The sequence below is a fragment of the Crocodylus porosus genome, unplaced genomic scaffold (genome assembly GCF_001723895.1).
Source record: "Crocodylus porosus isolate Cpor-Errol unplaced genomic scaffold, CroPor_comp1, whole genome shotgun sequence".
Taxonomy (NCBI): Eukaryota; Metazoa; Chordata; order Crocodylia; family Crocodylidae; genus Crocodylus; species Crocodylus porosus.
This window is the reverse complement of record NW_017728915.1, coordinates 17,731,399-17,744,898: the sequence shown is the minus strand read 5'-3', so window position 1 is coordinate 17,744,898 and position 13,500 is coordinate 17,731,399. Positions and strand designations below refer to the sequence as shown.

Genomic DNA, 13,500 nt, shown 5'->3' with positions numbered 1-13,500 from the left:
GGGGGAGAAGGGAAAAGAAAGTGTCTCCAGCTAGCAGCTATGTAGCCCTGTATGTAGCACTTCCAGCTTTAGCTTCACTTTCCCTAGGAGAGGCTTAGAGGGCAGAAACTGCTATTACCCCATGTCCTCAATTATAACACATGGCCTAATTTTCAGCAGCTAAATTTTTGTGGAAAAAAATACATGCTATATGAGAAAAATACGGTTTTCAATCCCATGTTATTTCATGTGCAGTTATCTAGTGTAGTTATAAAGGAAGGATGCTTTTTGCAATTAGGTTAAACATCGATAAATCTTGCAGAACTTTAGACTGAGCCAGCTCTTTCTCCATCTGAATCAGTGGCAACATTTAAGAGGTGCACAGGGGTGCACGTGCCTCCCTTGAGAGCGCTGGTGCATCCCCTGGCAGGCAGAGTTCCCCACTTAGGCAATGGGCGGGAGTGCTGGTCAGGGAGTGGGGAGCGCTGCTGGCATTTTGCCCCCAGTTGGTGAGATTGGCCACAATGGGACCCCCGGTTGGTAAGACTGGCCCTGAGGGACCCCGCTCCCCCAGTCGCTGGTGGTGGTGGTGCGGGGGGGGGGCGGCCCCAGTCACCCATGATCTGGATTCATTGTGAACTATTGAGTGCATGTTGATCTAAATCATTTCCACTTTTTAAAAAAAACTGGTTTTCATTTGACATTGTTTTTTCCATTAAGCAATACATAGAGTTGTCCCTTTACATTGATTTGTGTTCCATTCTGCTTTTGATAGTTATACTCTTCTGCAGAGCCTATAGCTTTTGTTTGTTTGTTTCCAAGGAAGGTAATATTTCTCCATGATTTATCCTTTTAAAATCTCTAGTTATTCCAAACAAGTCCCCTCAAAGTTACTATTATTACTGCTGGTAACTTCTGTATCATTGAATATTATGCATTCCAGCATTTTAGATGTATGAAACTACTATTGTACCCTGCAGTAATGTATCCAGCACTTGCTTTCTTTTCCCATATTTGCAGTTCATAGGGTAGCCCATAATGAAGCATGATTTGGAACAGTATTGTCTGATGTTAGTTTTACAGACCTACGATATAAGGGCTATAACAGAAAAACAAAACCTTCTGTGAAACATGAACATTAACAATTAAAATAAAATATAGTCTTTTCTTCCAGAATGCAATTTTCATTATATAACCACTAGTTGTGTTTTAGAGATTGCTTTTGGAGATCACTTTTCATATTTCTCCCCTTTGCACATATTAATGCTTTCTTAGGCTTTCTACTCCAACTCTGAATTCCCTAAACATCAATAAGATGACCTTTACAGGTGGAGTAAGAGCTAAAACAGTCTTTGTAACAAACTACTTGCTTGTTTCATCAGGAGCATAAAAATTTATTATGTTTTTTCTTTTTTTTATAGTTTCAAATACAAGTATCTATTATTTTTGTCATATAAGGGCAGCATTCATTTGGAATGGAACAGGTTTTTTGGGTTTTTTTTAGTTAAAATAGCACTCCTCCTCGGTTTTTTCCTCCTTGGCTTTTCCTTCAGTAGAATACAGAGTAAGTCTCTTCAATCCAACCATTGGTTTATTTAACTGATGCCTGTAAAATGAGTTTCTTCTACCTCCACAACATCACAAGTTAGAGGGCCAAGACTGAACATCTCTTTTCTTAACAGGTTACGAAGTCTATTAACATTTTAAGGGTGCATTGAGTACTCATGATCCTCATTATGTAAGAGTAGGCAAACTAGGTGGCTGGTACCAGAATTTGATTCATAATCTATATAGTTGAAGAGGAATCCAGGTGGCCAAGAGGAGTCATTTGGATTGGAAATCAAGATACCCAGATTCTACTATTTGCTTTGGCACTGAAGTGCGGCCCGATACCAAGGGCATGTCACTTCTCTGTTCTTATCTTCCCCCCTCCTCTTTGGTTCAAGAACTTTGACTCTAGGCATTTTGAGGTAAAAACCTGTCACTTACTATAAATGTTCATACACAAACCCTCAATGGAGTCATAATATTGATTGCAGCCTTTTAGCACTATCAGAACGCAGCACTCAAGCTGTCAGTGGAAAGAGAAAATAAGACCTATAACATTTCAAAAGTGCACTACAGACATATTTTTAAAACTCCGTTTGTAGTACATAATCCTATACATTTAAAAACAAAGCAAAAGAAACTATCACTCAAACCCACACTGATACAAGACAATTTTCTCTTTTTTATTTAGCTGTTCAGGTAATAGTTATACCTCCTCTGAAAGGCCTTGTAGATACGCGTTTCAGCTAGCAATTGGTTTATTATTGATCCAGTATAGAATAAATTAGCAGAGACATTAATAAAGGAAGACTAATGTTCCCACTACCATTTATCTCAAAGAAACCAAGACATACCACAGTTATAAGCTTACACATTTGAATACAATATAGGTTTCCCTCGCTTTATGCTGTACATGTGTTTCTGGAAAACAGCACATAACTTGAATTCACAGAGGGAACCTCTTTACAATGTAACAAATACGTTCCAAGACCTCGACTGTACTGACCCCCAGACCCATTTCTACCACTTTTACAGGACAATTTTGGTATTCACAAACAGCAGACAGTACCATAATGTTACCATACTGGGGATGGCAACTACAGACAACAAGTGAGGAGCACAGATCCACACAGGAGACTATATTTTGGTGCACGTCACTCCCACAATGCACAGCACAAAGCAGCTGACTGCGGACTTCCACCATACTGATTGCATAAGAGTGAATTTACCTTGTATATAATGAATTTTTGGTATATAAAGAGTCATCACATAAGAGTGAATTCTCATATACAGAACCTGCATAAAGCAAGGGAAACCTGTAGCTTTTCTGTAGCAGTGCTATATTTTCTTTCAAACAGCCCTTTTTGACATAGCATATACTACATAGACCAAACTTTTGTAATTCTTATCTCTCTTATAATCCCAGCAGATCTCAACTATGCATGGAGCCTAAGTGACTTGTCTGATGAACTGCTCCTACGCTATTTAAGAGTTCAATTTGCTTTCTGCATATAAAGTTGAAGCTTTTAGGATACCATAACAGAAGAGCATTTGTCTCTGAACCCACTCTGAGAGTTTGTCTCCATCATAGAAAACCATTTGTAATTAAAACTGTTTCAATACAAATGATGTACACAATAGTGATTATGTGTGTACATACTAGCTATGGCAATCCCTGTAAGCATCATGGTAGGTTCACCATGTGCCCACACTAACATAGTCTTAAATCACTTTATTTGCAGAGTGGTCTGACTATCCACTCCAAAATTAGTTCCTGGCTTAGATCCCAACAGCAGGACACTGGAAGACTGTGCAAAGCAACTGTTACATTTTGAGAAGGGGAGGAGAGATTGGGACTAATAGAAGCATATGGTTGGACATTATTCTCACTACTGCTGAAATGGTTCAGACAAAGCTTCATTTAGCTGTGGAAAATGCTATTTTGTGCAGCACAGGTGTTATCATCTTTGCAAACCCATAGGAGCTCATTTATATATGCATGTCAAGGATTACAAGAGTACCAAGAGGTTAAAATGCTTTGGAAACTCCATTTCTTTAGTGTAAAGGAAATCTAAGTGGCAGCAAGGGCATTAGAAAAGATTATTTCCTACAAAATGAAGTTACTTTTCTAGCTCATTTTAAATCTCTCTCCCCATTTTGGATTTTCAAGAATTTCATTGTCATCACTCCTGGTATTGTTTCAGCAAAACGCTGCAATGTGCTCTGTCTAAATTAAGGTGGCCAGTGGAAACATTTCCTGTAGAAAGCTATTTATAAACCACAGCATATCAGTTCCTCGTTTCCCTCAGTATATCCTGCCAGAGCTTCATACTTTTTCTTTCAGACCTTCCAGGGTTTTTGTAATTTTTGCAGTTTCAGATGGGTCACTCATTTGGATTTGAGCTGCTCAGTATGTTTCCAAACCAGTTGATTGTATGCATAAGTCTCATCTGTTCAGTCAGGGGACAGGCCCCCTTTTGCATTTCTGTTACAGCTACAGGGCCTTCTCTGCTTTCCTATATCTGAGTATGACATAAAGTAAGCAGTTTGGCCCTGGATCAGATCAGCAATTCTTTCTAAACCAGAGTTCTTACCAACATTGCTCATCCAGGTGTCTTTCCTCAGTTTCTTAAGCAACATCATCCTGATGATTTAGCTTGTGGGGGAAAAACAGCAGGGATTATATTTGTTTTATAGACACATTTCTGTTCCCACTAAACAGAGCTATTATTCTGTCTTTATAGTGGGTCATGGGATAAGTATCAACCTCCAACTTATTATTTGTGGTAGAACTAGACTCACCAGACACAGACTATAACCCAATTGTGCTAGACAGCATACAAAGACAGTTATTGCCAAAACAGCTTACAGTCCCAGCATAAGATACAAAGATTAACGAGAGAGCACAAGGAACAATGAAACAAACTTCTAAATTAAGCCTAAATAACTGTGTGATCAAACATTTGACAGTCATGCATCCTGTTCCCATTCCTCAAAGGCTAGAAAACTTAATTCTCATCACTTTCTGGAAGAATGAGCAACTGGCTCCCTCTGCAGTTTCTTTAGTGTCATCAACAAATGGATTTCCTATGAGGGGATGTTTTGAAGACTATGGCTAGCTCTGACACTTGCTCATTTCAGCAATATCCCTTCCCTCCCCCTCATTTTTATGTGGAGGGAATGTGTCTGTCACCTGGTTTTCAATTATTACAGTGTACCAATATACCTGGAAGTCTACTTTGGACTTTAATCATATTGCATCCTCCTTGTATTTTCTTGGGGGTTCTCTCATATAGGACATTTCATTACAAGATTAAAATCACAACCATCAGAAAAATATTGGACCCAGCACCTTAACATACTTCATTTCATGGACTAGCAATATATCTACTGGCCTGATCATCAGATGATTGGTTCTCAGTTTATTATTTGAGAGTATGACAAAATGGGGCCAGATATTAATAGGAGTAAAGCAACACATCTCCACTGAAGCCTTTATTAGATGTTTCCAAATTTTGAGTACCATAGAAATAATAACCAACTTTCAAATGTGGAAGATTTGCTCCTGAGAAGCTGTAAAAACAAAAACCACTTCATATGTACCTAAAGTTTCAGACTGAGAACTTACAGATCGTAAAAAAAAATCCCTCTGAAAATGCTGTCTAAAATTGGTATTTTACAACTGTTGCAATTTTTGGTGAACTAGCAATAGTTTTCAGGATTAGACTGTCAGAATTTTATGCAGATTATTTCTCATTTCTTCGGGAATGCATTTGTTTCTTAGTGGGGACAGTGTCATTTCTGCAGTGAGGATGCAGTCATTTTAGGTGTAATGACATCTTATTAAAATCACTTTGGTGTAATGGGGTCAGTAAAATTGTGCATTCTCCTCCACCCCCGAGATTACTAGGGCTAGAGGCAGATCAAGAGGCGGTGCAATGGTACAGTTGCACTCCCCTTTCGGACTGGACTGTGCTGCCAGAGCCCCTGGGGACAGCAGCAGAAGTGGCAACAAGTGGGTTCCCCCACCCTGCCCAGTCCCCTGAGAGCAAGTGCAAGGAGGAAGAACCCCCAACCCATCTCTGTCACTGTTCCCAGCTCAGCCCAGCCCAGCCCCCACGCAGCCTGGCTAGAGTGGGAGGAGCGGTGCTGAAGATTCCCTTTCCCCCAGGACAGCAAGGAGACAACAGCAGCAGGCAGGGGAAAGGCAGTAAGGATGGGGAAAAAACATTTTTATGAGCATGGAGGGGAAGTTGGGTGAGATTCTTACATATTTTGGAGACTTAAAAAAGTCCCCCAAGGCACTGGTGGCAGTCTTCCTGCACTGGTGGGTGGAGGGAGGAGGCTGAAAACAGAGATACAGCCACGCGGGTAGCTGCTTCTGCATTTCCCTTTGTCAAATCCTGGATCTGCCTCTGACTATGACTTACACAGCTGCAGGGTTTCAGACATCAGAGGCAACATGTTTTGAATGTTAATGTACACACAGACAACAGAAAACGTGCATATACAAGACCCCATTTGACTACAAAGAGTTTATTATATGAACCAGATATTGTAAACTTCCTATTGTGTACACACATTTTAGGACACCAAAGTGCATACGCACAGAACTGTGTACATACAGACATCGTCAGATTAATGCTGCACTGAAAAACAGATCAGACGTTCTTGAAAGATTTTCTGTACAGGTACAGGAATGCTGAGTTTATACCTGCTAGCAGAAGACAGAGATTGAGCATACTAGATTCATACTTTGCTTTCTAAGTATGCTTGTAATCAGAACTCCTCTAGCAATAGACCATGACAACTTACCCAGCTGAGTGAACATTAGGTGGTCTTCAAATCTGTAAGGTAGGCTTTTTAAACTGCATTCTTATTAAAAGAAAATGTCATATACATACATTGCGGCAGAGGTAACTATGAGCTCCCATCAAGGGAGAACCATTCAGAACATAAATCAGGTCTGAACCTGGAAACAATATGATGCAAAGCTGTATTAGCAAGAGAGGCCTTCAAAGTAAAAATATAGCTCATGAGCTTGTGAACCAGATGGAGACAGCACAGGAGTCACAGATAGGCCTTGTACAAGTCAGTGCACTTCCTTGCATGCAGGGGTTGTCAGATATTCACTCTGTTACTGCAACAAGGAGTAGGAGAGGTGCTTTTCAAAAAATAGACTGGAGAGAGGTTAGAAACCAAAGTAAGGTGCTCAGTGGGTGTGTCTGCATGAGACACTTTACAGCAGACTAATCTGCTGTGCAGTAAGGCATTACCATGCATGACAATTAGAGTAAAGTAGACTAATTTACTCTGCTGCTGGATAGTCCCATCAGATACAAGCTGTATCTAGCAGCGCAGCACTATGTTTAAATGTAGGTGTAGACAATGACTTTGGGCTTAATTTACTCCAGTTCAAATTGAGCCAGGAGTATATTCAGTCACATTACTTGCATGTGCAAATGCACCCAGTGACAGGTAGAGAAACCTGCTATAGAAATAAACAACACAGTCAGTGCTTCTTTCTAGCATTATATGATTTGCTCACATAGAGCCAAAATGTGACTTCCTTCTGCCACTTTTGCCTCTCCTCTCCATCCCCTCTCCAGATATTGCAAAAATGGAAATGGAAAGGCATAGAAGTGTCTTAAAGCCTTTACTCCTTCCCTGAACAACATAGAACTTTAGCCTCTACCTCCAAAAAAGCCATCTTAAGTAAACATACACTAACAGGGCTGAAGCACATGTATTTTTCCAGCTTTCAACTGTTAATAGATGCGAAAAGCTTTAATCAAAAGGACAAAGACCACAATAGGAGTACATAAAGCTGCTTGCTTATTCACATTCATCTCTGGGGTGCCAAAGTTCATTAAGCTAATTATGCACATGAACAAAGACAGGTGTGTATAGGTAATGGGTCCAAAGACAAATTCTGCAGCAGACTTGATCAGACATGCAGACCTGTTCACCGATAGCATTAGCTATTACTCATTAAAGAACAAATGCTACCAATTTGGGAACAATTTTGGCTTTGATACCAAATGAACTAGAAAGCATAAAAACATTAAAAACAAAAATCACCAGACAACTTAGGACTTGTCTGTGCTTAAAAGTTGTTTTGAATTAATGAAGAGGGTGAATTTAAAGTGCAATTGCTATTCTTGATTATTGCCATATGTGTTCAATTATCCTGGAATAAGAGTGCCTGCTGGCAGAGGATTTATGCTTAGAATTACTGAGGAATCACTGTATCATTCAGGACAAATGAAATGAGATGATGTACCGCAATATTTCATTAAGTCATTAACCTAGGAGAAGACTCATGTGAATAAACCCTGCCCCTCCAAACCCTTGAAAAATATGTAAACAAACCTCTTTTTTGGCTTAAACCAAACATGCTTTGAGTGATTAGTGCTACTGGTTCCAAGGGGGATTTAAGGCAATTTGTGCTACTGTGACACCATGTTGTGACCCTCCAGCTCTACTGCAGTTTCTCTGGAAACAGCAGAACAATCCAAGTCAGCTCTCTAGTCTAAGGCTCAAGATTTCTTGAACAGATGTGCTCCTAACAGTGGCACGGTCTGGCCACTAATAACCAGAAAATTACATGCTTTGTAAGAGAACTTGCAAGCAAATTAAAATGATTGACAATTTTATACAGACCAAAAGAACACAGCACCTCTACCACACTGAAAATGAAACCAATCCTACACATCCTGCAGCAGGGCACAGCACAGCAACTCATCTTCAGAGTGTTTTGCTTATGGTACCCTAACCCTTCAGCTAATCATCAAAGAGATCAACCCTTTTTAGAGCAGACTCCCCCAACAAAACAAAAGAACCTTCAGCTACCTCCTACCCTCATCTTGTTTCAGCTGGACACCAGTATGGCCCCTTTACTTTATTTCAATAGGTTCCTAGTAACAAGTCTACCCTCATGCCAGGGGGCAGAGGCAGATGGCAGTCTGTTTTGACTTGGCTCCTGCCAGACTTCTTGTTGGGAGCAGTAGTTACCAGCCTGATCCCCTCTTCCTGGTCAGGCCCAACTGAGCTGCGCTCCTTAGGCTTCAGACTTCATGCGTACCAAAGGAATAGCAGGAAAGGTGCTGACTGGGGGCACTGCAGCTTGCCAAGTTCTTCTTGGCTTGCATGGGGTCAACATACTTCGTCACACTTCTTGTGGAATTTCAGCTGTTAGTTGTGTTAGTTTTTTCTCTGTCCACACACAGGATATGTACCAGGTTTTTTTTTAATTTACTGCAGCTGATAGGAGTCCAAACCCTGAACCCATCAGGCCCTCCTATTTTCTCCACTTTGAAGGGTTTTATGTATGTCATATTTAACCTTACAGTTAAGGCCCACATACTCCATACACCTGGCTGTCACAGCCCAAGAAATCCCATCCTATTAGCAGGTATAACTGTGCTTCCCTGACTGCTCCCAAGAAATTTTACCCAGACTCCAATGGCTGAGAACTTGGAAGTTCAGATCTACCTATAGCTTTCTCTCCCAGTGAGCTCTATTGGCCTTCACCTTCTTACCTTTGAGAGGTGATTTTCAATCAGTCCCACCATGCAACTCCCTTCTTTCCAGGTAAGTGGTAGGATAAGGCCTCTTACAAACATCAGATAAAGCCAGCTGATGCAGAACATGAAGTTCACATCAAGTCGGTCCTATGGAAGCTGTTTTGGGACAACATGGTCAACAATTATTTCCATGAAGCTTGCTTTCAGTCATAACCAGCCAGTAGTCAGGTTCCCCAGTCACCAGGCCATTACATTCAGTTGGGCTCCTCCTGAAGTTTATTCTATTTGGAAACTGTATGTGTCCGTCTACATGCATTAATGCACTTTAATTAATGCACATTAAATCTAGTACCTCCAGTCTTGTAAGTGTCACAATGCCAGGAGCCTTGAAAAGAACCAGGTGCTGCAACACTTGCAGTTGTACAAATGGCAAAATGTACATCAGCACTGAGAAAATGGCAGCAGCGCACTTTTGAACTAAAACACATAGAAGTTACTTTACTTCAAAAGCACACCACTGCTATTTTCTGTGTGCTAATGTGCATTTCGCTGCTCATACAACTGTGCGTGGCATAGTGCAGTTTGCATCATATTGCATGCAGAACAGACTTGATTACCTGAGTGTGCTCCGAAGCAGCAGATCTCCGGCACATCATGGGACAAAAAAGTATGTATATAAATACCCTCCCATTGTGAGGTACTAGGAAAATGCACACTAGCCTATCTTAATGTGCATTAACTTAAGAGTATTGTTTTTAGTGACACTTTAGTAAGCATTAGCCTATTTTAATGTATATTAGCAAAAGTACATTTTTTTAATGCTGCTTTAATAAGCATTAAAATACACTAATGCGCATTAAAGTGCACATGTAGACATGCCCAGTGCTGCCAGGCTTCTAGCTTAAGATAGAAAAATAATTATTATTTTACTGAAGGCTTTGAGCTAGCCAGATCATTACTTAGAAGGGGGATAGGCTTCTCCCAGCAGGAACAGTACTAGCCCAATGATTCACCTGACCGGTCACACTAGTCTTTCATTCAGAAATGCAGTTGGGTGAAAAACCCGGGGCTTGTCTTCAGGGAAGCGGAAGCAGATGGCAGCGTTCAGTCGGTTCCCAGCTACAGTCAGGTTCCTGGTTCAACAGGGGTGTTGCCAGCCCACACTCCTTCCTGGTTTGCCACACAAGTCTGTGTTCCCTCTTTAAATTTCCGTTTTCAGACCCAACACTTGGCATAGGCCTAGCAGGGGCAAACTATTATCACCGCACTTTCTAACCCCCTTTCCTAGCTAGCAGGGGGTTTTTATGCCACAGCATATTCTGTTAACAGTAATTAAAAAAAAGGCCTTATGAACTAGCCAGTTATACATAAGTCTAAACCAGGTGGGAAAGCCCATCAGATAACTAATCCAGGCAGGAGCACACAGGCCTTCCCCAGCATGGCTGTGCATGAGGTGCACGGGATATTTTTACCTGGTAGCAGCAGTACGTCAGTTGAGAACCAGACAGGTAAGCTGAGACAGCAGAAAAGCAGAAAAAGTGGTTTTCCACCAAAGTGCTTCCAATTTAAAAACAAAAAAAGATTAAGAACCACTGACAATCTTTCAAAAGCATTAGGAATTTTCTGGTTATAGTGACTTACAAATGTACACTGTTTTAATGATCCTTCTTTTCCTGCATGAGCAATCAAACTGACATTTTTGGTTCAAAACTGACTACCTATAACTATATAAGTACTAACATCCCAGATGCATATGTACACATACACTTTCTTAGCCTGCTGCAATAACAATGCTTGCCTATAGCATGTCATGTGAATGGTCACATGCCTCAGCTGTTTTTAGTTATGTCTAACAGCTCTTCCACTATTTATTCTGTAAGTGGTACTACTATATAGCACTATTACCAAAATGAATTTTATTATTGTGGTTTGAATTTTCTTTTGATTATGTGAACTGGCTTTTCTGAGAAAGCTAGAAATCTCTCTTGATCTGTAAAAAACAAAAGATACAAGATGCCATCTAGTGGCATTTCTTCATTCTTCACCATACAAGAAAAGTGCAGTGCAAAAGCATAAGCAGTTCCTATCTACGAGCCAAAAATCAACTGCTGAAAGTACCTTCGTTTCCTTCACAGATTCATTGGAATCTGACAGGGCCACACACCATAAGTGTTTCTACTATGGCCTGGAACTTGTGACCTCTAGGCTTTCACCCACGTGCCTGCCCCCACTGAAAGTGCAAAGTCTGACAAGTATCTCATGATATTTTTTCTAAAAGGAGTAATTTTTCAGTTTAAAAAGGTCTAATTCAGGTATCTGACAGACGTGATTTTCCCTTTTAAAAAAAGACATAGTTAAAAACCAAATGTTAAAAGACAATAAGTGAACTGTTACTACTTTAATAAGAAATTCCAGTGAGGCAGAAGTCAAGATTTGTTTCTTTTCACAGAAAATGTTAACACAAATCTGTAACAGCAGCACAATTTAATTTACCAAAAAGTTGGTGTCTGAAAGCCACAAGAATATACACAAAAAAAATAGTTCTCATCTTTGTTTATACAAATAAAATTAAGTTTTGAATATACACAGTGTAACTTGGTGCAACATATTGTTCATATTGGCATCCAAAGTTTAAATTCAATTAGCTGTAAATACAAAGAACCCAATATTACATTTAATCAAGCACCATGGCAGACAGTGCATTAAGGTCTCTCATGAATGGATGGTTTGCAAGTATTTGATCAATCTTCTGTCTTTGCTCAGAATCGGGAAATATTTTTACCAGTGCTTCTCTCAGCTGTTTTGTTTCGGTAACAGATCTTTGTGGTGGAACTGTTAAACAAGTTTGTACATCTGGAATATCTGGTTGCAGTGGAAGCCAGGGAGATGAAGGACCAGGATGTGCTCTGTTCATAGATTGTCTACTACTATTGGCCAACTTGGTTACTGGCATGAAGACTGACGTCTCAGAAGAATGCAACCCAGCACTTGGTAATGCTGTTTGTGTTGGTGGAAAATTTCTATGGAACAAAAATGAAATCTCAAACCAAGGAAGAGATGTGGAGATTCTTCTAAGAACAACAACAAATGAAGAGCAAAAAAGGTGTTTCAAAATCTTTACATTACTCGTAAGGTTGTTATGGACTAAAAATGCAATACAAAAATAATAAAGGATCAAACTTCATCCAAAAAACTTCCAATCTGAAACCCAAGAGCCCAAAAGCCTTGAATTTATATTAGATGTGTTTGGCTCTGATGTTTTACATTGGTGACAAGTAGACTATATAGCAAAAACAAAGTTACTATTTTCTTTCTTTCTTTTTTTTTTAAAATGCAAGGCTCTAACTTCAGTATTACTGATTAGGTAGATAAACAGCCATTAAGTCAACTAGTTGTGTCAGACATACTAACTATTTTCATTAATATAGATAAAAATCAGACAGGTTTGAGTGTCTAAGTTAATATTAAGATTAGTGGTTTCTCTTTTCATTTTGAAACAAACCCTGAAAAGTAAGGCCTCTATATCTACTGCAACTGTTCCTATAGAAAACTGCCACTGACCTATCTGTTCAAGAAGCTATGCTCCTTTCAGCTATATAGAGACTGAGCAAGGAAAAGCTTCCAACTTAAAAAACCCTGGAAGATAACCAAACAACAGCAGTTATTTTTAAATCTTGTTCATAGGTTTTTAGTTTCTTTTCTTTTTGAAATTTAAAATGAAAAAAAGTAAAACGAGAGGCATCTTCTTAAACACCATCACAACCCTCAAGAAATCGTGGCAAGATATTTTAATTGGCATAATATAACAACAATGTAAAGGTGAAAATAAAAAAAAAGAGAAAAAGCTGTGCCCATGCAACATGCAGTGTGTGCTCATCTCTGTACTTTGTATGCAGTGACGTCCACAGTACCCACATGGAGATAAATCAGTGTGGTCAATTAAGGTATTTAGATGAACTTTTGGTTTTATAAATCAGTACTTCTGTGTAATATCAGAACACCATAAAGTTCATCGCATTTATGTGAACACCCCCACAACCAAACCTCAGAGGAAGTTACTGAGTTACTTGTCTGACTTATTTTACCGATGAGTAAGATCTTGGTTAGCTGCACAATGTCACCACCAATTTCTGAACTAAGTAAAAACAAAAAACAAAATCTGTTTTTCCCCACCATAAGACTCTTTAGAACCAGTGCTCTTGACATTTTGAATAATGTATACACTTACTTTAAATAAAGCATTGAGGGGAAAGGATTTGTTAGAGTGATATAATTTATTGGACCAACTATGTACATTCTTCATAGTTTCTAGGGTTGGAAGGGACCTGAACAGATCATATAGTCCGACCCCCTACCACGGCAGGAAAGAATACTGGGGTCAAACGACCCCAGCAAGGTGTTCATCTAACCTCCTCTTAAAAACCCCCAGGGTAGGAGCCTGCACCAC

The 13,500-nt window shown here is 39.7% G+C and overlaps 1 protein-coding gene across 2 annotated transcripts in view; it reads right to left on the bottom strand.

Moving 5' to 3' along the window:
- Positions 1-11,428: 11,428 nt before the first annotated feature.
- Positions 11,429-13,500, bottom strand: part of N4BP1 (NEDD4 binding protein 1) — a 26,034-nt gene continuing 23,962 nt past the window's right edge. Inside the window, exons 7-8 of one of the 2 annotated variants that reach the window (XR_002101245.1) lie at positions 13,139-13,192; positions 11,992-12,073 (exon numbers count right to left, since the gene is read on the bottom strand). Coding sequence is in view for 1 of the 2 variants with exons in the window: in XM_019535762.1 (XP_019391307.1) it covers positions 11,728-12,073 (346 nt within the window). In the remaining variant the exon portion in view is untranslated. Of the gene's footprint in view, positions 12,074-13,138; positions 13,193-13,500 lie in introns of both variants that reach the window. The other variant, XM_019535762.1, reaches the window with a different exon arrangement.